The 26,690-nt window shown below is 41.2% G+C and overlaps 2 protein-coding genes across 5 annotated transcripts in view; one reads left to right on the top strand and one right to left on the bottom strand.

The window, feature by feature from the left end:
• The first annotated feature begins 596 nt into the window (after positions 1 to 596).
• Positions 597 to 17,677, top strand: ncln (nicalin). Of its 4 annotated transcripts, none has more exons than XM_084548730.1 (15): positions 597 to 931; positions 1,611 to 1,801; positions 3,157 to 3,301; positions 3,418 to 3,512; positions 4,624 to 4,704; positions 5,059 to 5,162; positions 5,748 to 5,836; positions 7,059 to 7,198; positions 7,987 to 8,165; positions 8,626 to 8,713; positions 8,804 to 8,842; positions 9,249 to 9,409; positions 9,737 to 9,790; positions 10,046 to 10,124; positions 11,721 to 17,677. In XM_084548730.1, the coding sequence occupies exons 1-15, from the start codon at positions 757 to 759 to the stop codon at positions 11,781 to 11,783; spliced, it is 1,683 nt and encodes a 560-aa protein (XP_084404856.1). In that variant the 5' UTR covers positions 597 to 756; the 3' UTR covers positions 11,784 to 17,677. The 4 variants fall into 4 exon arrangements, with proteins under 4 accessions (XP_084404856.1, XP_084404854.1, XP_084404855.1 ...); XM_084548728.1 differs by having other exon boundaries at positions 7,987 to 8,213; positions 11,721 to 17,676; XM_084548729.1 differs by having other exon boundaries at positions 598 to 931; positions 9,246 to 9,409; positions 11,721 to 13,732.
• cers1 (ceramide synthase 1) overlaps positions 13,752 to 26,690 on the bottom strand; it is a 28,394-nt gene continuing 15,455 nt past the window's right edge. Inside the window, exons 2-7 of the mRNA XM_084548732.1 lie at positions 23,879 to 24,038; positions 20,979 to 21,159; positions 20,528 to 20,689; positions 20,172 to 20,319; positions 19,903 to 20,048; positions 13,752 to 17,771 (exon numbers count right to left, since the gene is read on the bottom strand). Coding sequence (XP_084404858.1) covers positions 17,729 to 17,771; positions 19,903 to 20,048; positions 20,172 to 20,319; positions 20,528 to 20,689; positions 20,979 to 21,159; positions 23,879 to 24,038 — 840 coding nt within the window. The 3' untranslated portion in view covers positions 13,752 to 17,728. The remainder of the gene's footprint in view (positions 17,772 to 19,902; positions 20,049 to 20,171; positions 20,320 to 20,527; positions 20,690 to 20,978; positions 21,160 to 23,878; positions 24,039 to 26,690) is intronic.

Raw genomic sequence — 26,690 nt, 5'->3', positions numbered from 1 at the left:
CACAATATTTTGCAGGAAAACAAGGACAGTGATACAAAGCTTTTGCATCAGAGCATAGTCTGGTATTGGGTAATGACATATATGTGTTACATAATGTGTGTACAATTAAAAAAATACAATTAACAATAAATGACATAACGTAATTAATTAATGTGGAAAAAATACACTATAGACTAGAAACAACCCAAGTTAAAAAAAGCGTCTGGAAATGAAGGACTTACGGCAAAACAAATAAACAAACCCTGTTTACAAATTCCTGATTATGGCTGTGGGTGCTCAATCTGAATTAAAAATAATGCTGTATTTCATCGTAAATAAACCAATCATGTGCCAGAATACAGCGCATTACTGTGAGAATTTTAGAATGGTTTCTTTGGTGCATCGCGCCACCTACTGTTATTAAAAATGTACAGGTGGTCTTCAATTATAGCTGTCCTAGATGATCCTTGAAGGACCCTTAATTCTCAGTTCCATACTTCACAGACGTTTAAGATATTTTATTAGCGTATAAATAATCAAAGTAAGCACATAATTTTCAATGCATATAATATTTGCCTATTTTCAGAAAAAAATAACGTATTATATTATTTTTTGTCCCCATGCAGAAGAACTGGTCGTCCAGCTGTTTGCCTGATCAGAATTCGCTAACGGTTGGTTGGCAGGCTAAGCTAAGCAGAGTACCCTGCTGTCAGTTGCTGAGGGCGGTGACAGCTGAGCATATTTCTCCTTATCTTTGAGCTCAAAACAATCGCCACAATGTTTGAGGAAGCTAGTGAAGTGTTTGATAATATGTTTAAATCTTCGTTTCCCCTTACCTTCATTGTGTTTATCCCCGCGGTGTTGATTCTGGTGTCACCGCTCCCGGCCGAGGCGGCACATGAGTTCACGGTGTATCGCATGCAGCAGTACGACCTACAGGGACAGCCGTACGGTAAGTCTGCTGTTTCTCGAATGTATTGTTCGTGATTAAGTGTAAGCATTGCAACATAAACCTGGTCAGTAATTAGATCGTCCTCCCTCGTTGTCGATAGCAGCAAACGTTACCCGAAGTAAAATTACAATGACAGCATTCGGGGTGTCGCTAGCTAGCTTAGCTGCTAATGTAGCTTAGCTTTGCTACTAGGCAGTAGTAAGCTAGCTCATTTCCTATGACCAAACCAAATCAACCAAATCGAATAGTGCAACCAGTACGCAGTGCTAATGCATTTAGCCCCTTTATTAACGGCCACCATTTCATGGCTGCTAATGTTAATTGATTATTAACTTGGCAACGTTGAAAATTAAGGACAGGCATTAAACAGAGGCTAACAGAATTGTCTACCCTTCCCCCTCACGGGTTTTTACTACGATGCCATTCATTCATTCATTCATTGGTCAGCTAGTTTGTGCAGTAATAGTGTTTTGGAGTATTTAACATGAATGAGTTCAGTAAACAGATGACCAATGCAAATCCTCCAGTTAAGGTTTTTGTCAAGCAGCTTATTTTGCTTCAATCTGTTTTACTACCAACAGTATTTGATTCAGGTCAAGACCCATTTAACAGTCCTAGTTTCTGCATAAATACTTCTATATCCACCAGAATGGATTAACAGTGTGTCTGGTCTCCTCAGGTACCAGGAATGCCATCCTGAACACAGAGGCCCGTACTGTGGAGGCAGAGGTACTAAGTCGTCGCTGCGTTGTCATGCGACTGGCGGACTTCTCTTATGACAAGTACCAGAAAGCCTTGCGCCAGTCAGCTGGGGCTGTGGTCATCATCCTGCCCAAGAACATGTCTGCTATGCCACAAGACATAGTACAGGTATTAACACACTTTAACGCCTCAAATTATTAGGCGCGTTCGACTTCATGCAGATCTGAGCAGATCTGACTTGACGTGATGCATGCTGGGTAGAACAAGTTCATTTTAACCAATCATATTCGAGATCTATGAGCATGACAACCCAGCATGCATCACGTCAAGTCAGATCTGCACAGATCTGCATGAAGTCGAACGCGCCTATTGTCTTGTGCTGTGTCCCATTTCCTCTCCTTCATCTTCGAGTGTGTTTTCATGTTAAATGCACCGTCTCCCAGTCTTTATGTTGGGAACCAGTTATTTCTGTATTCTGATCTAAGTACATGTGACCTACAGATACACATCCAAGGATGAGTAAAAAGTTTAGCTGTCCACCATGTTGACATTCTTTATGCATGACTTCTGTTTCTCTCTGTGTATCTGGTCATCTGTTCTTGTCACAAGTAGAATCTGTAACTTGTTCAGTTTAAGCAGAGTTTATACCTCTGTGGGACATAGACGCTATAGAACCTACGCACGTAGCCATTTATGCTTGTGCGCTTGAAAGTCTGGCTCGCTCTGTAACAACACCACCCAAACCCTAGTCGGCGCTGTGTATTTTTTGCCAGTCGGGTTAATTTTTGTTTCTACTTTATGCTTCACTTCCAACAATGGCGACTGAAACTTTCACTGAAATTTCGCTGAAGACAAGTCGTACACATGTTTGTATCTCTGAACCTCCTCAGTTAACCTTTCCTCGATGCGTTTTATCTTTATTGTTCTGTAACAATCAATTCAAAAATTGCGGAGATGGAGAAGCAGCCGGAAATACTAAAACGAAAATACACCACTACCAGGCAGACCAATCGCAGCTCTTGCGGTCTGCGTCGCCATGGTGTGTAGTTACATTTCTGGGGAGATGCACATCAGTTACGGTACCAGGGTCTGCACAGGCTCTGCGTACGGTTTTGCGGTGTTACCATAGCCTCTGCATCAACTTAATCCAGAAGTCTAAACCGCCTAGTGCCTGAATAAATGCCTCGCTCAGGGGAACCTCAACTGTAGTGGGAACAGAAAGGCATAAGATGGTCAAACCCAAACTTTCATCTCTGTGATCTCCTCAACTTTTAAAATCACTAAAGCATGCCTTCTATATTTATGACTAAACTTTTAATTGTATGAGTGGTAATTTTCGGGAAGGTAAATGTTTGCTTTTAATAAGTTACGTATCTTATTATATAACCATTACCATTTTTGGTGAATGATTGTAGAGGCACATTTGTCCTGATTCCAGAAAAAACATCACCCTACACTCCTCGGATAACACCTGTGATACAGACTCATTAAACTTGCTTTTTCCCACTGTTCTCCCTCCACAGCAGTTCATGGAGTTGGAGCCGGAGATGTTGGCTACTGAAACCATCGTCCCCGTCTACTTTGCCATGGAGGATGATGAGCTGCTGTCTATTTACACTCAAACACTGACTTCGTCCTCTTCGCAGGGCTCCTTATCAGCAGCTGAAGGTAGGGACTCGGTGGCTTCACACCCAACCTTCTGGTGTATAGTCACATCTATGATTTCCCTTCTTTCCACTTTCTGTCAAGATTTGTGACCTTGTTGTTGTTTGTGTTTCCTGTAGTTCTGCTGCATACAGCCACAGCCAATGGCTTTCAGATGGTGACCAGTGGAGCTCAGAGCAAAGCCATCAGTGACTGGGCCATCACCAGTTTAGAGGTGAGAGAGTGATCCATAATCTGAAACTGTAAAAACGCTGATAACGACCATACTTCCTAGAACTCTGATGGCTCTTCTCTTCCTTTTTCCTGGTGTGAGAGAAACCTTTAGCTTACATTGATTGGGTTAATGAATACACGCAGCCTTACAAATAAAAAACAAAAACAAAACAAACAAAACAAAAAAAACCAGTGGTATAATGTTAGCTGGGTTAAAAAAATAAAATAAAATAAAAAGTTCCATAGTTGAGGTGTCTTGAGTGCTCTCTGTGTGTACAGATGGATTGACTGTATGCATGATGCATGTACAAAATACCTATAAAACCAGACACATGGACCAACATTGAAGCCCTGACTTTATTGAGCCTTTATGTGAAATTGTTGTCAACCAGTTAGTCTGGTTGTTACATCACTTCAGCGTTTCAGTTGGCAGTGTGAATGCAAACTACAAGAAAGGCCCTTGAAGTCACAGTATGAAGTTCTCAGTTTATCACTGTAATCTTTATACTTACTTCACCTGAACCTGTTCACCTGCAGGTACCTGATCTTGTTTAGTGTAACACTGTGTGCACTGCCTGCTGTCTGTGTTTTCTGAATATGTGGGTGGGCTTAAATTCCTGAACGAAAACTGTTGTGTGAGCTTAAAGCTGTGGATTTAAGCAGAAGAGATTACTTGACTCCGTGTTTGTGTTCTTGCACAGAAATGATTTCCACACACTGACGTGTAATTTTATGCATTTTAAAGCATGACTTCCACGTTGTAGTCCTCGTTCAGGTTAATATTTAACACACTATCTAGAATATCAGGCAGCCTGATGGGCCTCAGATTACCTTAAGATCTTATTATTTGTATAACTGCAAGTTGTTATTCAGAATGCACACGTCCTTTTCTCATGGGTTAAATGTTCTTAAAAGGATTTTGTTGGCAACATGTGGAGTCAGAAATGCTTTGGAACAAAGCAGGATTGTAATGTTTTTAATCTGATCTAAAATCTATGCTAAAACCAAGAGGGTAAAAGTGGTTTAGTCTGACTGTAGGGGATCAACAGAGAGGTGGTGTTAGCTGAATATGCAGATATTTTATTTCTTCTCTCTCTTCTTCTACTCAACAGGGTCGTCTAGCTGGAGTTGGAGGAGAGGACCTGCCCACTATTGTCGTGGTGGCTCATTATGACTCCTTTGGTGTTGCTCCAGTACGTTCACTGCTTTTCTTCTTACCTACTGATTCCTGACAACGTTAGAAAAATCAGTCATTTCAGAAGCAGAAAGATTTTGACAGCAAAATTTTTCACTTGGTAGAATAGGAAAGCTAATTTAGGAAATGCTAAACTCAACTTGAGTCATCTCAGGACACCAAGACCTTAAGATATTACAGGGCCAGTGTCACAGATCAGGAACATGCAGCTCCAGAACGAGATGCATGCAGAAAGGTATAGAGATGGAGAGGACACAAATTAAGAAGATGAACTTGATGCAGTAATAGTTCACTGTGAAAAATAGAGAGCAGGCTATCAAAGTGGTAAGACTGTGTGTTGTTTTGTGTGTAGTGGCTGTCATACGGAGCAGACTCGAACGGCAGTGGAGTGTCGATGTTACTAGAGCTGGCACGTCTCTTCTCCAAACTTTACACCTACAAGAGGACGCACGCTGCGTAAGTACCGGAGGCAGTGATCACATCCAGAGGGTTTTCGATCATTAATCTTTAACACCACCACCAAGAATAATGTCATGTTTTACACACCAGAATTTATGCGCTGTACATTTGGGAAATTGGTAGAAGTAGACTGCTGACCTCAGCGGTTCAGCCAAACATGAGCTTAAGTTTATTTGTCGGCCTGCCTCATTTGTTATGGTTAGTGTCCCACTCTGAAGGCCTTTTAGGAACTATATTGGATTATCCATGCACTCTGCTCGCCGTGGCAATCACCTCTGATTGTGTTAAACACTGAGAGTGTGGGTAATTTAGGCTGATTCTTACGTCTAAGTGTACTTAATGTTAGCTGAGAGGAAGAAATCGCTTGTTTGAGAACCTAAGAGTGGATGTTACTGTAAATGCACCGACGGCACAACTCACTCAACATATCCATCATTTTTAGATATTCATTTTCTTCAGACTCTAGTATTCTCTGATGGACAGCTCGTCCATATATCCTGATATCACACACCCCACATCATCAAGTTCACTCACAATGTTCTCTTGTAGATTTGTCATTTATCTGTCATGTTGTGTTTTTAGATATAACCTGCTGTTCTTTGTGTCTGGCGGAGGAAAGTTTAACTACCAGGGCACCAAACGTTGGCTCGAGGACAATCTAGACCACACAGGTACTTCGCTCATCTTACACATAACCTGCAAATGGTTTTAAAGGACAATTCCGGCGCAAAATGAACCTGGGGTTAATAACACATGTGTACCGAGTTCGACCGTTCTCTGGTATTTGTTTTCATGCTAGTCAAATGTGACCAGTTTTCTTGCAAACCGCTAATTATCGTATGACGCTAGCCTTCGGGGCACACGTACACATAAAAAGAAATCGCTATTTCTACACCACTAACAAGGCTCACAATATCACCACACTTACACGGTAGCATAACTAGGGTCTCTACATGTAAACCGAAGCATTGAGAACTTTGCAAGTATACAGGCAGTTTATTAAAAAAGGAACACAGTACCGTTCATGTCTGGCTCACATATGCAGGCGGGCGCCATCTTGGGGAAACTGGACTCTCTGGGACGCGAACGTGAATCTCACGTCAAACGTTGTTGCCGGAAGAGGCGTTGTACACGTGAAATGTGATAAGGCGTGTTCGACTTCATGCAGATCTGTGCAGATCTGACTTGACGTGATGCATGCTGGGTTGAACAAGTTCATTTTAACCAATCATATTCGAGGTCTATGAGCATGAACAACCCAGCATGCATCACTTCAAGTCAACAACGTTTGACGCGAGATTCACGTTCACGTCCCAGAGAGTTCAGTTTCCCCAAGATGGCGCCCGCCTGGATATGTGAGCCAGACATGAACGGTACTGTATTCCTTTTTTAATAAACTGCCTGTATACTTGCAAAGTTCTCAGTGCTTCGGTTTACATGTAGAGACCCTAGTTATGCTACCGTGTAAGTGTGGTGATATTGTGAGCCTTGTTAGTGGTATAGAAATAGCGATTTCTTTTTATGTGTACGTGTGCCCCGAAGGCTAGCGCTATACGCTAATTAGCGGTTTGCAAGAAAACTGGTCACATTTGACTAGCATGAAAACAAATACCAGAGAACGGTCGAACTCGGTACACATGTGTTATTAACCCCAGGTTCATTTTGCGCCGGAATTGTCCTTTAAGATTGGTCATGCTGCTGTATTTCATTCACATCCTTTAATACAGGGAATATAATTTGCATTACCCTCTCTTGTACATAAGCAGAGATAAAACAACATGATGATTATTGATAGCAGTTTTTTTTCTCTGTTTATATCTGTGTTTAATCACTTCTCAATTCTCGTCTCTTCCTACCCTCCATTTATTAACTTATGCCTTTCTTCCTCGATAGACTCCAGTCTGCTGCAGGACAACGTTGCATTCGTGTTGTGTCTGGACACTCTGGGAAATGGAGACACTCTGCACCTCCACGTGTCCAAACCTCCGAAAGAAGGAACCCCTCAGTATTCTCTGCTTAAAGAACTGGAGATGGTAAGAACCCAGACAACTGATCCTGTCGTGCAGTCTTTTGAATTACTAACAAAAACATCGTCAACGGTTCTTGTTCTTAGTGGCACATACATCAGTAATCCCATAACCAACATTAGTGATCCACAGATCAGCTGTGATGCCATCTGAATCTGCATGCATGCATGCATAAATCCTCCACCTGAGGCCTGCACCTGATAGCACATTACCATGCTTTCTAAGTGGAATATATATAGATCAGCCATAACATTATAACCCAATACAGCCGCAGACAGCCCTGACCTCCTGAGGCACAGACTCCACTAGACCTCTGAAGGTGTGCTGTGGTATCTAATAGATCAGAACCAGTGTTAACGTCTTCAGCCTTGACCGTCCATCGACCTGACGCCAGTTCATTCCTTTTCCTTCCTTGAATCAATTTTGATAGGTACCAACCACTGCAGACAGGGAACCCTGCACAAGAGCAGCAGTTACTACTCTAACCCAGTCATCAAAATATGTCCCTTGTCCCAGTGCTCAAATACTTCCACTTGTCCATTTTTCCTGCTTGTACCACTTCAACGTGCTACATAATGTATTGATGATAATGAGACAGTCAGTGTTCAGCTGTCATTGGTCTTAATGTTATAAGTGATTAGTGTCAATTATGGTCTGCATCTATTTTTCATGATTTCCCTTATGCTGATACATGCAGTTAATTTTGTGAAGCGCAAAAGTTAAAATACATTTTGTATCATCCCACCACGGGCTATAATTTTGAATGACGTTTGTGTTCCATCACTTCATCCTAGGTTGTTTCTAGTCAGTACCCGGAGGTCAAGTTCTCCATGGTCCACAAGAAAATCAACCTGGCCGACGACATGCTGGCCTGGGAGCATGAGCGCTTTGGGATCCGCCGACTTCCGGCCTTCACTCTATCCCATCTGCCCTCGCACCGTGTGGCTCAGCGCTCCAGCATCATGGACGTGCGGTCAGTGTCCCCCTCCTCTCGCCACGGAGCGGGAGAGCCCCCTGCTGGGTGGGTTCATTACTGCAAGTCTCTTGAATCAGCAAAAGGAGAGTTTCCATTATAGCTGCTAATCACGGTCTTTAGTGTCATTGTTGTTACTTCATCATTTTCACACATCTCCAGACTTGCTTTTATCAGGCCATGATAAATCTCATCCATTCAGAAAGCAAGGCTGTTGTCTTCTCAGTGTGGTAGTTTCACCTCTGTGTTGTCTCCTTGAATTATTAGCAAACCATTTATCCTTTCCGTTTCAGCGTGACTCCTCTTTTCTCAGACTTCCTACATTTAAGCATGCCTGTGTGAAAACAGGCTCTCTGTAATTAGTCTCACCCCTCTACCTTCCTGCTCGGTTTCTGGATTCTCCGCTGAAGTCTGAAGTGTTCATCTGTTCTGTCTGTAAACTTGTGTTTATGTCTTACAGGCCACATGTAGATGTGAATAAGCTCAGCCGAAACACTAAGGTGGTAGCAGAGGCATTGGCCAGGGTCATCTACAACCTCACAGAAAAGGTATTAACTCGAGAAAATATGCAATGAAACGTTTGTCCGTTTCCTTCATATAATGAGGCTTACTTGTTGTTCTTGTTCTCTGCTGCAAAGGGAGCACCTGGAGACCTGCAGATTTTCACAGAACAAATGGTACGTTATTTAACTCTTCTGCCCTTCTACCTTCTGTCTCATAATACAGTCAGATTCACTCAGTTTAAATCATCAGTAATTAAAATGTTTTGGTAGGAAGGAAATACAGGAACTTGTGACATAAAGTCTGTTTTTGAAAAATGTATGTAATTCTTGTGATGGCGATCTGCGATCAGACATCAGCTGCATGTGCAGGAGTGTACTTCCTGTATATCAACAGAAAAAATCTCTCATCTGAACACTCCTCTGTGATACAACCAAAAACAAGCTGATCTCTTTGTGTGAAGCAAACAGATGCAGTTCATTTTGACAGCCCTAATAATAGTAATAACAATAATACAGTTGTCTCGTGTGTGCTCGTTCTGCATGTCTCTGTTGTGATATTGGCTGTGCCTCATGCCAGCAGGTGCAGGATGAGCAGCTATCAGCAGTAGTGGACTGGCTCACAGCGCAGCCCCGGGCTGCTCAGCTGGTGGACAAAGACAGCAGTGTGGTGTCCACCCTGGAGTATCATCTTGCACGCCACCTCAAGGACGTCAAGAGACACTATGTCAGAGCTGACAAAAGGTAACGAAGACAAACATGCAACACTGATCCACAGCTGTTTTTGGATACAAAAATTAAAATTGAAAAAACTGCTAACCTTTTAACTGCAAGCGCTTTGTCTTTCTGTGTGACTATACTCTAGTATGATCTTGAATCTTGAAACATTAATAAGAAATCAGATAACGGCACAGGCTGTGATTTGAGATGCTTAGTTACTCAGAACATGTTGTCCATAGCTTTATAGTTTGTAGTATAGATCCAGAAATGGCAGATCAAATATTTCTTGTATGTTCTGATGGTTTCCCCTTCACTATACCAAATGACAGCTTCTAACTTCCACTCCCTCAGGGATCCAGAGTTTGTATTCTACGACCAGCTGAAGCAGACTATGAATGCTTACAGGTACGTTTTAATGAGCTGCTTTTCTCTCTCCTGAGAAGCTGCGGTGCTCCTCATTCTTACTGAGTTTAACTGTGTAAAGGCCCTGCAGCTAATTGTAGTTGTGAGACTCTTGTCTGGGTTCATTTTGTCCTCAGTTAACTTTTGTCTGACTTTGTTCCATGGAAAATACAATTCAAACATAGCAATACTTCCTTTTTTTAGATTTCTTCTGGTGCCTCTTCTCTGCAGTGATTTCTTTCCCTCTTTCTCTTTTAGAGTGAAGCCGGCTATTTTTGACCTGCTGCTGGCTGTCTGCATTGCAGCCTATTTAGGGATGATGTATCTGGCTATCCAGGTAAGTCACTGGATCGTTGCAGCAGTCTGTACTCATGTGTAGGACAGACAAGAGCACTATTTACTAGATCAGATTATTATATTATACATTGCCTGGTCAAAAAAAAAGTCGCCACCAAAAAAAAGGTCATACACTCTAATATTTCATTGTAGTGGTGTCTGCATCACAAACATTATACAAATTATAATATGAGTTGGATATAGTCCATTGATTAACAGTCTAATAAACTGTACGTTGGTGAAGTGATTCCTCTCATGTCAGAAGATACAGATCAACATACATGTTAATACACTAATTATCACAACAGCAACGTCTTACACTTGACATTGACAAGTTGACATTGATGAAATTATGACTGTCCAGCAGAAATACAACAGCATGAAAGAAAACAGGAAGTCATTTCCCGTCTTAATGTCACTTTATTTTGTGCTTGTGCATTTTCAGACATTAGTACTAGATTATGATTCATGATAAACTTAATGATAATCTTCCATTTTGACTTCAAGTCTTTGACCTTCATATCAGTACTTTCCAGCTCAGCTCTCCTTCTCCCTCTCCCTCACCACAGGACAAAGATCAAGTGAACAATGTGGCTCTTCATTAACTGTCCTGTTTGACTTTCTTAATAAAGCTGAAGTCAAACTTACAAAACAGAGACTTACACAGTAAATCCTACTTTTAGAAATGTTATAATATTCAGTTCTTGTACTTTTCTTGAAAAGGTGCTGTTTGATGCTTGTTATATAAATTAAATTATTCTTATCATTGCTTTTGGATGATTTCAACAATGGCTATTTACATGGAAATGATTCATTCATTCATGTCTGACCACTTATCCTCTAGAGCAGGGATGTCTAACTCATAGCTCAGGAGCCACATGCAGCCCAGTTTGATCTCATAATAGTGGCATAATAACCTATAAATATAATGTCTCCCTTGTTTTAGTGCAAAGAAGAACAAGTACATTATTATTATAAGAATGTTTACATTTAATGAACTATCTTTTTACAAAACATTTTGTGAAGAAGTGAAATTTCATCTCATTGCTGCCATCTGCTGTTTAGTTCTAGGTCTCAGTGTTGTGTTATGTCCACTAATTAAAACCGTGTGACCCTTAGTAGACCACTTTTATGGAAAAATTGCAGTCAGCATCTTCTATGTAGTTTTTGTAGGCCAGATCGGACCCTCTGGCGGGCCAGTTGTGGCCCGTAGGCCATATGTTTGACACAGGGTCACAGGGGGCTGGAGTCTGTCCCAGCTATATAGCCACTGAGTGAGAGGTGGAGTACACCCTGGACCGGTCACCAGTCTATCACAGCGCTAACACAGAGAGACAAGCATTCACACTCGTTGACCAATTTAGAATCACTTAACTTGCATGTCTCTGGAGTGTGGGAGGAAGCTGGAGATGCATGAATCATGTTTAGGTGTCCTGTAAATGCATATATTGGATTCATTTCTTTAGTGTCCATGTAAATGGTAACGTTGAAATGTCTCATCAGAAACATTTCGGTGGCGTTGAACCATTGTACAATAAATGTAGCCATTGTTGTAGCAAGGGTTTAAGATGAACACTGTCTTCTTTCCTCTTTACAGAACTTTGGCGTCCTGTACAGCGTCGTCCGCAGAATCACCCAGCCCAAAACCAAGGCTCACTAAGGCGTACAGCACCTTTGTTTCTCCAGTTGCTACTGTACCTTTCTCCTCAAATCAACAAACTCTAGCCAGTAAGACGCAGAAGCTGGACCGAGCTGCTGTTCTCATGATGGTTTCCAAACCAGCAGAATTACTTTCGTTTCTTTCATCCTTCATGCACAAACTACGATGTCAGATCCTGTCTTGCTGCCAACTCGGTCCATTTGGTCTCACGGATCAGAATAATCAGGAATCATTTTTCCTCTCCGCTGACATTCTAGATGTGCTCCTTGTGTTGCATACATTTCACTGTTTGCCTTTCTCGGAGGGGTGTTAACCGTTTTCTACGTTGCTGTACTGATCACTGTTCTTCTTCCTTTCCTTCTTCTCGCTTTACTTAACGAGCCAAACCAATTGTGTTGTCTCAGGCAGCTACAGGGAGAAACTGACCACACGTTTAAACCAGAATTAGTTTGGTCAAGAGATGGGTACACTTTTTTTTTTGTTGAAGGATAGGGTCACAAGTCTTTGTTGGTGCAATATCCACATGCTCTTATTTACTTATTGGTTGTTGTATTCTTCACAGCAAGAAATACTGTTCATTAAAACACAGGGAAAATTAAACTTAGCTTATACTTTATTTCATCTCATTAACATATAATGCACACTATTTATAAATCTGTTTAGTTGCTTCTGTCAGGAAACGGCGACATTGCCTATCATAGAGCTAGATCTTCAGTTGCATTTTCTTTCAGACTACTGGTCCAGAAGACAGAACATCAATTTCCAACTGGAAGGAAACAAAAACTCACTTTAATTTAAAAATAAAAAAATAAAAATTATAAAAGCTCCGACCAGCAGTTGTTTGGCATTTGTGCTTGATCAATAAATTTTCTGCTTAGTCACTCCCCATTTCCCTGTGGTGTTGCGACAGAAAGGGAGCTCATGTGTGAACAGGAGGAACGATCAGCTCCTGAGTACATATGGGCATGTTGGTGTTATACTAATACAGACTTGATGAGAACTGATCTTGTCCTTTAAATACTCAAATACTGTTTACAGAAAAGACGAGCTGTCTAAATGAAATGTGAAGTAGTGTTTAGATGATTCCATTGCCTTGGTATGGTTTTTGTCGTTTGTTTATCGGAAGGAAAACCATTGCCAAATAATAAAAAATGTGGGAATCTCCCCTTTTAACGTAGGTGTGCAGTCGTCTAAATTTTCACCTTTCCATTCTTGCTTGTTGTGACTCCGTTTTCTGCGGTTTAAGTTTGATTGCTGTTGCCGTGTGATTTGCCGTGTCTTTTTTTTTTTTTTTTTTTTACTGATCAGATCCTGAAATGACTTTTCTGGTGAAATGCGTTCATCCGGGGGTTCGTTACAAAAGGTCAAGCTAAACAAACATGTTTTCTTGTCTAATCGGAAAACTCGTTTGTGTTTGAGGTGCAATTTGCCAACACATCGCTAGCAGATAAAACTTCCCCTTTACTCCGTTTATTTTATCAGGAGAAACATGTTGCAATGAGCGGGACCTTTGGCTGACTTAAAACATTACATTTTTAAAAGCCTTGTTAAGATTTTGGTCAAGACAGCGCTGCTGTATTTAAACACTGGATGTCTTAAATGGGCTATAGCTCAAAATAAATGGGCAGAATAATAAATTGGTTTATGTATGATAAATACCACAATGCTGCCTTGACCGTTTCTTGTTTTGTGTTGTTCATGTGTTAGTGCATGATCCTGTGACCCCCCCCTCCTCCCAGTCGCCATGGTAACAATAACAGGACTTTTTATCCGCCAACACGAGTGTATTACCATATGTGGTATTTTAAGTTATTGGTTTGTGCACTGAAATGATCTCTCCTCTGAACCCTTGTCTCACCTCATCCACAACACTTGATCTTTGCAATGAAAATGATATCGATTGTGATTTAAGAAGAAAAATAAAATAAATGAAAAGAAAAACAATCACAAGGAGAACCACACGTCACCTCTTGTTTACTGACATGTTTTATTTTATGAGAAAAAAATGAAACGCTAACATTGGCTGAATGGTATTAAAATTGTATTACAAAAGAGCAAGTCTTTATCAAGTACTTTAGAAAGAGGTCAGATTCTGTTTGAAAAACAAGGGGTAATTTGTTACAGCTTACAGTGTTCTGTCAATGGTCCAAACATCAGTAAAACACATTAATAATTTAAGAGATTTAGTTCATGATCCTTAAGTTATAAAAATTCCCAAATTCTCCCTTTTAATTTTTGATCTACTAATGAACAATAAAGATAATACTAATAAATTACAGTGCAATGTTTTTAAGAAATACCTGCAGGGCTTTTTTTTTTTTTTTTTTCCTGCCCATCAGTCTCTTCCTAGCTCTTCTTCACTCATCATCGTCAGCTCCCACAAACACTTGCCTCATAATTTGGGTGGACGTTTTTGGCACGATCGAAGCATTAACGAAAGACGCTTTGTGTCGTAATGCAGCAAAACCTGTGAGCCAGTTCAGAAAGACACCTCCTATGTCATTTCAATGCATTTTAAATCCCCATCCCCTAATCTTTTCTGTTTGTGGAAATGCAGGGGTTGACCAAGCTGAGCCCGGGTCTAGTCATCATTGTGTGAAATGTATGTAGAAAAAAAGTATTAAGATGTGAGTCAACAGTATGATCATTTTGTAGGATGTAGTTAGTGGTGCTGTTAAACTGGATTGAATTAAACGCTAAAGTGTTGCTGTTATCTACATGGGGTAGTCAAAATAATAGAAACGTGGCTGTTCAGCACAATTCAGTTCAACAGTACTACAAACCACAGCCTCCACAATGAAAACGTATTCGAATCAACAGCTCTCTCGGTTATTTTGAACAAATCCAAAATACCTTGACCTTCATGAAGCTAAGATTTAGTGCAGGACTGTTATATTGGGATTAATTCAATTTCACTAGTGTACCTAATGAACTGGCGAGTGAGTGTAAGCTAATCCTGTCAGTTATGCTGCTTCAGTACTTAGTTTGCAAACACTACTACTCCCCCTGATCTTAGTGTCTGCATACAAATGCATCCTGCTCCATGCAATAAAGCGGTCCTGTTAATGCTCCTGCCCCGTATCATCACACCCCCCTACTCGATCTTAATCTACGACGACTCGCTGCAACACAAATCCACTGCATAGCTTCGGCTGTTCTGGCTTTTGTAAACACTACGTCGCCTTTTTATTTTTCTTTATCGTCTTTTCTCTGTGTCGAGCTTTGAACAAATGTCCACTCCGCTCTTCCACTCAACGCTCTAAAGGCGAAGGGTCTGACTGAACTGATGCAACACGTTTTGACCAAATATCACTCCAACTGTAAGCAAATGTCAGGTTACCAGCTCAAGAGAGAATCCACCAAATCTATATGAGAAACAAAATAAATTAAAAAAAATAAAAAAAAATAGACAAATCAAAATGTCAATTCTGGATTGCTGTAGTCAGGGGTGGGCCAGAAGGGTTGAAACTGATTTTAGTTGCTATTTTTTCTAATTAGAGCAGAGGGTGTATTACAGAAATTGGATAAAATAACCGTTTTGGGTCATTCTGTGTTTAGCCATCCATGATTTAACAGCCTTGACTAGTGGTATAGATATTTCCCATCCCTAATAGTAGTTACTTGTTCATACAGCACACTGGGGGAGACTCAGTGCCACGTCAGACTTTAGGAACCATCCGCACCAAATCCAGATCACAGGTCTTTGTGGGTTCACTGCAAACTTCCCTCTCTGTTCAGATATTACTTCTGTCATCATATAACAAAAATATCAGCAAACAATGGATCATTTAGTCTCACAGTTGAACAGGAAGGACAGCGACATGCTGGGCGGACCGTGCCGCCTACAGTACAGATGTGTAATAATGGCGGGAAAATGAGAGTGAGCCAGCATCGAGATCGGAAGGAAGAGATCGGAGAGACTAAATCCAGACGTTTGCGATGTCAGAGGAAGAAAATAGTTAAAATATAAACGACTCTCCCTGGTCCCTGAAAATATCTGATCAGAGGAAACTATCACCGACTCACACACAGCAGATAAAACAACACATCTGGAATACAAACAGTGCTCTCACAGGAAAAATAACAGCAGCAATTCAAAAAAAATAATATATATATATATCAAATCAACAAGGATGAGCTGAACTACAGCAATAATAATTATAGTTTAATGTAAAATTAAAAGTTAGTTTTAACGTCCCCCGTGATGTGAGGACTGTGGAAGACAGACAAACCAAAACAGACAAGCGCTTCTTCTATGGACAGACGACATCTGTGGCCTGCTCCAGCAGCACAAGCACGCTGTTCATCCAAACAAGAGCTTGAATTTGATCGAGAAAGAGTAGAAACATCCCTTATCTCCTACAGGTGTAGCAGCTGTTTCTGTTAACACACATACAGTAAAACCAGCGGGGTGAAGAGAAAATGAAATGGTTCCCTTTTCTGGGGTTTTTATTTAAAAGGGGCCAAATTAAAAAATCTTGAAGATCGAACTTGAATCTGATTTCTTCCTGTTTCAAAAGTGTGTCTGAGAAGCTCTTTCTTTTTCGAGCCACCTCTACGAGACCCACATTTAAATACCACAGGAAGGTCTGTCACAAACTGGTGACAGACCTGTATGCATCACATTGCGTGTGTTGAGTGGTCATTACTGCTCCAAATAAAGAGCCCCTTTAGGATGAGTTTTAGACATTAATAATGACGTTACGATTACATAGCTTGAGGATTTTTTTGAAGATTTCATAGCATATTTCCTAAATCATTCCAATGTCATGCATTCCTGAATACCATAATGTGCGCATACATAATGTTTTTTTGATTTTTTTATCACACTCATTTGCATCTTTACAAATAAGTTCTGGGCTACTGTTGTAATTTTCTGTGAAACGCAATAGCCACCACCACCCGCGAACCGCTGATAAATGTGATTAGAACACAACAAATTAAATCATGAGGATGAAACCCAGTCAATCAATTCGAGCTATTTGCTGTCATTAAACCAGCAGTCAGCTTGTACGCCTTCATGTCAGTGCAGCAACAGATGCTTTATGCGACACACAAACACTGAGCAAAAAACTAAACTAAAAAACAAAAAAAACAAAAAAAAAAAGCTTTTTCCATAAAGGAATGACAAGTGAATATTCCCAATGCCTTATTGATCATCAGTACAAGAGAAAAAAAAGAATGATTTTCAGGTATTCTCTGCATCCTGAAACACTAAACACACACACATACCTGGCTTTTCAGTTCAAACTAATGGGTGCAGAGCTGTGCGGACGCCACCGCCGCTGACTTGTGCAATGATATGAAAATCAATACATGTGGTGAAGCAGCACCAGACAATGAAAGTCTCTCCTGCGTCACTGGACCAGTTTTTTTTTTTTTCTTTTTTCTTTTTAGCCTTTTCTCCTCATATATTAATTCAAAGAGGGTGGACGGAGTTTGAAGGAGGAGGAAAGGAGCTCATGAGGAAACACGTCCAAGAGAATTAGCATATTGCTTGTTTACCAGGTTGTTAAAGGTCACCTCAGATCTAAACGCCTATAGATCTGTTTCTGCCTAAACCTTTCATTGTCTGGGTGCTGCAGCGCTGTTAATGGTGACAAATATGACACCTTGTAATACTGTACAACTCTCACTCCTACTGGTTTGCTTCTACTGAGTCTATCAAATGTAAAGTCCACAACAATAAGACAAAAAAAAAAAAGTCAGCTGAAATAACATTCACAGTGCTCTAATGAAACAAACAAAATGACAGTGATGAAATGTTCTAAAACAAATAAAGAGGATACAAATTCTACGCAGCCTAACATGATGGTATTTTCCTTCCGTTTCTTTTTGTGACGCACTTCCCTTCAGCCACGTTTTGAGCGCGAGCTGTGCAAGGAGGGCGTCTTGTCTTGCGCGTAATTGTAGCCGGGTGCCAGGTGGTGGCGACGGAGAGCTGGTTATAGATGCTTCTCCTTGGTGATGCCATTCTGCACGTGCTTCCTGCAAAGAAAGGGAGACAAAGGGAGAAAGAGAGTAAAGCCAGTGAGAGGGTGGGAACGAGCTTGTCAGCTGAGGCCATCAGCAGATGTGTGGCTTTAGCAGGAACAGAGGGTATCAGAAGTGTTCAAGGCCAGGCAGATAAGGAGCACCACATAATCACATCTCCATATGGTCTCAGGCTGTTTGATCCTATCTGTGAGTGCTGTAGGTTACACAAGTTCAGGGGAGCTCTGGAGGTTCTACATGTATACCTGTCTTCAGATGAGGAGGAAGGGACGTCAGACTCTCGACCTGCTGAGCTATTGAATGTTTGCATTGTAACGCAACAAGACGAGGTTTTTTCTGAGCTAATGATGATGATGATGATGATGATGATGATAATGATGATGCTGAGTGAAGAAGACAAGGGTCTTCAGTGCTCAAAGGCTAATAAGATAACCAGCAGCAGGAGATAGGGATTCACATGGCAGTCACCCACGAGGCTCACGGCTGCTCCTCAGATAAAGGCAGATGAATCCATAAGTTCAGATAAAAGCACAAACAGATAGACTCTGCTTTCAGTCAGCGAAGCATTTTCTTGTTTGAAGCTCACCACTACAAAGTGCAGACTCCTGATTGACAGATTGGAAGGGGCTGCTGCATTGTGCAACACAATAGCACCTTAGGAAGTTTACCAAACTGGAAAACTTGTCAAACTTCATATTATTCACTGCACTTTCTTCTTAAGAGCTTTAATAATTACAATACCTTCCATGATATGTAAAACTAAAACACTAAATCACAATTGTACCTGCTAAGTGACTGACTAAGAGACATGACTTGCTGTGTGTAACATTTTCGAATTATATATATATATATCTAACTGACCAATCACAAATGTATCCAGATGGCCACTCTTATCCAATAGCACTGAATGTACACAATTGTGTACAATGGATTCCAAATTAAATACCACAGTTTCCATAAAAGCCACAGCTTCCTGTTATGTTAAGGATGAATTTAAAGTTGTCTGGCTCTAGCGTGTAACTCTGTGACTGACTGTGGTTGACAACGGGAACAGAAACTGCAAGAATTTGGTTGTGCTTTTGGCCAGTGGGTTAGACCGGCCTCTCCTTGTACAGAATAGCATAATGCTTTTGGAATACTTAATTTTGTACGGCTTAGGATTCTTAATCTTTTTAGAAATACTAAATACTAAACAGAAAAACTCCATCTTATTTTTAGACAATAGTTATGAGAAACCATTTTATTAGCAATGCTAACAGCTTCCACGTGCCTCTAGTTTACTCTAGTTTGTACTTAGTTTACAAGGTATGCTAATATGCTAAACTTAGATGGTGATGGTGAAGAATGCAGTCCAGCAGCTAGCTTCTTGGGGGATTTTAGAAATCACGAGATCACACAACAGTCCACCTTGTCAGGCTTAAAGCAATGTGTGTTTCAGGTGTGGAGACTAACTGTGTCTTTTATGCACAATGTTTTCTGACAAAATCTGTTAAAATCGTCCACTGACAAGCTAACACTAACTGCTCACTCCTTTTAAATTACCCTCTTCGAAGCTCTCCCACTACACCGGATGGTTTATTGATCTGACTGGTTGATGTTAGCTTGTGATAAATAATGACATACCATCTAGCAGCTCAGGTTAGATAAACGTCATACCTAAAAAAAAACACCTGCATGCTAGCACTATATTTGTGCCCATGCCTCTCTGCTAATAGTATTAGCGTGTAGTCTAAAATACCACTGTGTCTGCCTCACAGAGCTACTAGCATGGCTATAAAATCTCCATTTGGTTAGTGTGGAGTATTACAGAATGAAAGATCACGTGTGGTAACGTATTTAAAAAGGTGTTCATGAAGGATGTCTTTCAGTAAAGCCTAGCTCTAGCATTAGTGTGACATAATGATGTGAAAGAACTTGTGGTGAACTGAAAGAGGACATTCAAGTCTTGAAGAAAGTCTACAAATAGCACATTAGGACAGCTGGTTTGGTTTCCTGTCAAAGCTGGCTGCTACTAAAAATAAGCTACATTTATAGTGAAAATGTGCCTACAGTTGACAGATGGTCATTTTCCACCCTGAGCAGTGATATCTGTGCCAGTGTAAACAAGACTGAAGGCGTCTCTCACCCCTGGGCAGAGTTGTGATGTCCAGCATCATCATCGTTGTTTTTTGCCTGAGGGTCTCTTGCCTTGCTGCTGTCCTCGTCCTCGTACTCCCTCACATCGTTCACCTCCTTCATCTTTAGCACCTTCACTACGAAAATCACAATGAACTGCACAAAACGGGAGAGGAGAGACAGAGAGATCCCAGTGTTTTATTCACTGCTGTGACAGACAAACAAACACGAACCGAGAATGCTTCTCTGTGCTCAAATAAGAAACCAGTGTGTCCTCACCAAGAACCAGTAGATGTTCATGAGCAGCAGGGCGAGGAGAAGAGCGTTGAAGAAGAAGTAGAAGGGGATGCTGGGTACAGACTGGAGGCTGGACACACATGTGGCGTACAGTACTTTGAGAGGGAACCAGTAGAGACGGAACCAGAACCTGTGAGAGACCAAGACAGGAATAAATACCAGAAATAAAAATACATAATATTGTCAGCCTGAGTCATCTTCAGTAGATTCAGGGGTGAACAAGAGACAGACGGAAAAACTGAAGCTGTCAAGGGTACAAAACAGTTCACTGTGACGAGAGGACAAAAGAGAAAATGAGTCAGACGCCAAGCACATTCTATGTGTGTGTCAAACCTCACCAAGTGATACTGAAGCTGACAGAGCCCATGTTGGACAGCACATCGTTGAGCAGGAAATAGCCTCCTCCTCTGGACTTCAGGTAGACGTTAAGCTTGGTGAACTCCAGCTGAATGTCGTTGATGTCGTGCAGGAATAACACCAGAATCCCCACATTGTGGTATCTGAAGAGCAGAGAGAAAACGCTACAGTATGCACATGTTTCTACTTGTGTCTAATACAAGTCCTATCAGTTATTGTACATTCAACTCAGTGAGCACAAGAAAGATCAAATGTGATGCTGTTTATTTCACGTTTTAGTTATAGAAAGGGAATTGAAATTCTGCATTTACGATCCTGGGCTTTGGTCAGGTTGCTTGTTCCTGTTCTAGTTTCTGCTGAACAGTGACATAAAATTGTGCAGGCAGATGCTGGGATGTTAAAGAATACCTGAACAAGAACAGACAAGAATACCTGAAGGCGTAGGAGAAGCTAATGAGTGCCAGCGTGATGATGTGGTGCACCACCATGACAGCAGAGTCCTTCCTCCACGCGTCCATGTAGACCGTAGCATAGATGGAGTGGCCATAAAAGCTGCCCTGGATCAGGTAGGCTATGGCGATGTCTGTAGGCACTGACATACCACTCTTCCAGTCTGGAGGAACAGGGAAGATATGGAGAAAGGTCAAGAGATGAATATATACGATGTATATATATATATTATATGATTTTTTTAGCTGGACATTCTTACTGAGCTGCTTACATGGCTAATGAAAATGTAATTTCTCTAATATTCCTGTGCAAACACAATTTAATTTCACCCAGTTCTCCCATATGCCACAGGTCTTGCATGTTGCATAAAAAAAGACTGAAATTAGGCAACATGTTGGGTAAAGAGATTTGTTTTTGGAGAGATTCTGTCTATAGGTGGCAGCAGCATGACACATTTAATAGTCACATAAAACGGTGCACAAGTCCTTCCAGCCTCTAATAACTACCATTTTATCAGATGATCACATTTTCACATTGTATAAATAGATTGTCGTGCATGCGTATTGTAATTGTACTTTCTTTCTGTTTCCTTGTTTGTAATTGAGGATCAAGCCCAGCTGCTCCCACAATAAAACAGAGGGAGGAGACCGTATCTCAGCTATCACAGAGTTGGGAACAGGCATACCAACAGGCCTATTTACTTCAGGCTCAGAGCTTATCAGTGCAGGCTCGAGCGGTGTAGGCCCTTTTTTATCCGTGCCAAAATGTGGTCTGCTGTGCTGTTGCCAGGTTTCATTTTCGTTTTTTTTTTTTTTTAATTCAAAAAATGTCGGACATTTTTTTGCCGTGAGATTGAAATCGGAAAAACACATTAAATGGTTTACTGTACTTGTATGATAAATGAAACAGTCAGTACTCAAATTAATCACACCAGGAGATTAAATCATATCACTGTTAAGGCAGATAAAGTTGAATTAATCTAATCCCATTCAAAATCCAATAAAACGATTAAAGGTTAAATGAAATTTATTCAGGGTTGTAATAAGTCATTAGGTTCTAAGGTGGATTTACATTTGGACTTTTAGTTTGTGGACACTTCATTTAATCACCTGTAAATTATGGACAATCTTTAATTTATAATAGCATGGTTACATAAAAAGAGAAGTAACGGAGGATTCGCCGGCTGCTGTTGATAATGAATATATTGTATATACAGCATGATCATTGTTATATATAAACGTACACCCATATGAACGTAAATATATCATAACCACTATCACCAGAGATTGAATTACATACAATAACTTCCGGGGAGAATGCCAGGCGCACAGTGTCAGCTGTTATTATGAGAAGAGGCTGGAGGGATCATGTTTACCCTCGAGGGCATTACTGAGGGTTTCTCAAGTACCTCAAGGAAAAAGGGCCAAATGTACGTTAAGGCTATGAGGTTGGCTCATGTCTCAGAAACCTATCGGATGTTGGACGGAAACTTTCTCCTCCGATGTTTGAGTACGGTTAGTCTCTGGTGAGATGGGGTTACGCTGGGGCCTTGTGTAATGTTTATTGATTGGACCTTCCGTCATTAAACATTGAGAAGAAGGCCGCTAGATGGATACAACAGGAGAGCTGCCAAAGGGGGTGGCATGGGAACTGGAGCCTTTCTTTTTCTGGAGGAGACTGCAGCTTTTCTCTTTCCCAAATTCTCTTAGTAGCTTCACGTCTCTGTCTATCGCCTCCTTCCTTTCTCTCCCTCCCCCTCACGGTCTAACCTTATTACGCTGCTTCTGTACACATCTCAGGCTGACAGCTATTAGAGGAGAAGTAGCTATTAAAGATGAACCTGGCGCTGTCAACTAGCCTTTTCAAGCTCCACTCAGGAGTCCTGACACCTCTGTGTCTGGTGGAAGAAGCTGAAAGACTATAAAAGACATGGGTGGATTTATGTGAACTCCCCAGTGTGCATCCATCCTCCATTAGCTATAAGCAGTGCACAACCTCACAGTCATGTTCTCCACAAGGTACTATTATGCAAATCATTGCTTTAAAACTGTTGTGGTGTGCTCTATATTAAATAATAAAGAAATGTTGAATGTCATGTACAGTTTCTGCTACTAATGTAAAAATTTTTTTGTATTGAGAACAATAGGAACATGCGATCACTTAAAGGCAAAGAATTGCAAGAACCACCAGAGTGCATATCCTGTATACACCTCTATAAATATCTCCCTATTTGAATACTCAAAGTGGACTTTTACCCCCCACGAGTCTCTATAGGATTAGGCAGCGCCGCCTGCTGTTTCATTAGATTAAAAGGCTTCAGCTCCTTATCTACCCTCAGAGGTTAGGTAAGAAACTGTCTCAGTTACAGCACCATGAACCATGGATAATTTTCTTAGGACAGCTTATATATAAAACGCCACAAAGCCACAAAGAAATAAATTGTTTAAAGGAAGAAAAAGAAATATATTTGTTTTTCTTTTTGCCTTTATCCTCAATTTCTAAATTGATCTGCTGAAAGATCTAGCAGCAGCATCAGGCTATGATAGTCACAATATCCGTGCACAGTTGAAATGAAAGAAAGACTGGCTAAGGAACAAAAATTGCCGTATTTAGTTAATAGTTGCTAGTTTTACTCCTAATTATCAGTACAATAGTTGAAGTGCCCTCTGAGTGAATATTAAAACACTTAGCAAACACATCATGATGAAATTTGTTTCTGTATCTGAGGGCGAACTAACAAAAACTACCCTGACCCCTTTTAGATAAATGTACTACACAATTTTACTTATTGCACCTTTAATGTAATGTATATGAGGAGAGTTCAGACTGACTGAACACATGTTAAATAAATAACATTCAGCGCCCACTGGTGTGTATCTTACTGTAGAAGACAGAGGGAGGGTCATGGAAAAAGGAGTAGGAGGTGAAGAAGAGCAGGTAGGTGCTGTAGGACCATGACATGGTGTAGAAGACCAGCTTCCACGCGCTCTCCGGCATCTTGGCAGCATCTTTGGGCAGAAGCCTCCACCACTGGGCAAGAGGCTGCGGGGACAGAGCAGAGACGAGAGTCACCGTCAGACAGGGGAGACAAGACTTAAATAAGCTGCCTCTTGCAGTTTCACGGCCAGAGGAGCATTTAGACGGTTTTCTTTTACATTATAATACGTGCGGCGGTGAAACAGAAACACATTGTGCACAGTCTTGTAATGGACTCTGTGGTGACTGAGCTAATGAATTCATTATGTTGGTTTTGTTTCATTGTGGAGAGTTGCTTTCCTGCGAATGCAGAGAACATTTTATTGCATTTAGCCGCAAATAGAATCAACAAAAAATAAATCCATAACGGCCTAAAACAGCCCAGCAATCTATCCTACCACCGACGATGGTATAATTAAGTTAATTTTGCATTATTCACTGAGAGGTGTCCAATATTTAATCCATCATGATTCATATAACCAGGATGGACCGATTAACAGTTTAAGTGCAGTTCAGCCACATAAAGGCTTTCCAAATGAACACGAAGCTGAATCAGCACCTCTCTAATACAGTTTAAATCTTTACGAAAGGGACAATTTATCGCAGGGCTGCTGCTGCATTCATTTTGTTAAGGCCTTCCTGGCAAGCTGGTAAATGAGTGTTTTTTTTTTTGGTTTTTTTTTATTTTCAGTGACACCAGCAAAAATATTGGATATCGGTCAGCTGGATCATGTGAAAACGAAGACAAACGGCTGAACTACCTTTAAAAACTGAACTAGATGAAGATAACTTATTAACTGACATTCTAGACAGCCTCCTCTACTTTTTAAGCTGTATTCTAGTGATTCATTTATATTGATAGAAAGTGTAAGATGACTCTAGTGGCTGGCTGCCAGTGCTGCTGACAGTATCAGGATGCTGTTAAGATATTTAGATGTCTTTTTTAGGAGGGGTTTGTTATACTTAAAAACATTTCACTCATTAACGACATGACCATGCGATTATCTGCCCACAGAAAAGCGTCGTTCACGAGTCTACTTATGGTTTGTGATGCATGCAGAAATAGAGGAAGTTGGAGAGAAGGCCCCTGACGTACTGATGTAGCATGATAACAGCGACTCCACCCACCCACTCACTGGTGGGGCCGTGTTATCTTCCTTCTCATCCTCCCTAATCTTGCTCCCCTAAATGCTCCCACCTTTCCCCTCAAATTTTTCTGTTGTCTCTCTCTTGTGACAGCAGAACCTCTGAAACATAATCATCCAAATTATAGAAATAATCTTTATCAAATGCTTGGGATGTGACAATAATCAGCTCCCAACAAAGGAAAGACACACATAGAGGCAAAGAAGTCAGATAAAATGGAAGGACAGCTACATCAGCTAGTGAGATGGGCAGGTGTTCAGTGTTTCATTGCTGCGCCAAGACAGGAAACCAAAACCAGCTCACCGCCTCATATACAAAATGGCACACGTACGTAGACACCAATGAGGAGGGCCTATGAAACGGTAACTGGAGGCAGGAAAGTGAAAGATGCCTGTGTCAGTGATACAGTACGTCTCAATCAGTTGTTACCAAGCTGCTGTTCCTCAGGACCTGATCCGACACGGCTCAGGGAACAGACATGACAAATTAATGGAGTGAGTGCCGCTTCGGCTAAGGAGCAAGAATTCATTCTGTGCATTTCCTGTCTGTGCGATAAAAACATGACACGGTGTCTGTATCCTGTCTTCTACCTGCTGTTTCTGACCTATCTTTTAGTATTTTCACATCCCTTTATTTGTGTTTTTTATTTATTTCTCTTTGACGAGTCCCTGCGTCACAAAAGCGGGAGTCAAAACCTGACGGGGAAGGAAGCTGACAGGGAAACGCAGATGTTAGAGAAAATGTAACTGCAACAGACTTGCGGTTCTCAGTCGTGACACATGTTGAGTAAGATAGGCAGCATGGAGGGGGGCACATGACCCCAGCCGGAGCTTCTGATTGGGTGAAACGTGTGGACCATGTGGTGCATGTTCAGTAAGTCATGACCGGAGAGCACCGCATTCTTTTAAGCCTCTCAGTACATCTGTATCAGTCGCTCTCTATCAGCCCTCCCATCCGTCTCCTCCTTCTTCCTCCTCTCAGCCCGCCTCCTTCCCCTTTATTTCTTGTCCCTCTTAGCTCCCTCGTTCCTTCTCTCTCTCTCGCTCTCTCCACCCCTGTGTCTCCCCCCTGCCTGCGACATTTATTTATAGAAGCCAGCTGTCAGCACACAGCATACCCCCCAGTCTTCCAACACATCACCTACCCTCGATACACTCAAAAACATAAGCCTACGCACACTCAAGGCTGAAATACACTAGAGGCTGATACATGTTACTGCAAACACCAGCACTGCCTCTGCAGCTCATATCTCACTTCTTAATCGCAATCATAACTGGTCCATCTGCTGGAAAAGCTCCAACATCCACATCCTGTCTGTTCTGTTCACTTCTGTCCCACACTCCTGTATCATCTGTCCAGTCTTGTTTCTAATCATTTTCACCATATCCATGTGTTATCCTTTGTACTAGCTACAGCAGCTCTGTGGCTATATTTACACATCAAACACATGCAAGAAGTCAGTAGTGCTGTGTCTGAATGGAGAAGTCCTTTTTTTTTTTAAACTCAGGATGGTTGTCACAACTTCTGAAACTCCATACTACAGTTGTAGTTAGTCATGACTACTGAAGGCTT

This window comes from Chelon labrosus (assembly GCF_963514085.1).
Source record: "Chelon labrosus genome assembly, chromosome: 7".
Taxonomy (NCBI): domain Eukaryota; kingdom Metazoa; phylum Chordata; class Actinopteri; order Mugiliformes; family Mugilidae; genus Chelon; species Chelon labrosus.
This window is presented reverse-complemented; position numbering and strand designations above follow the sequence as displayed.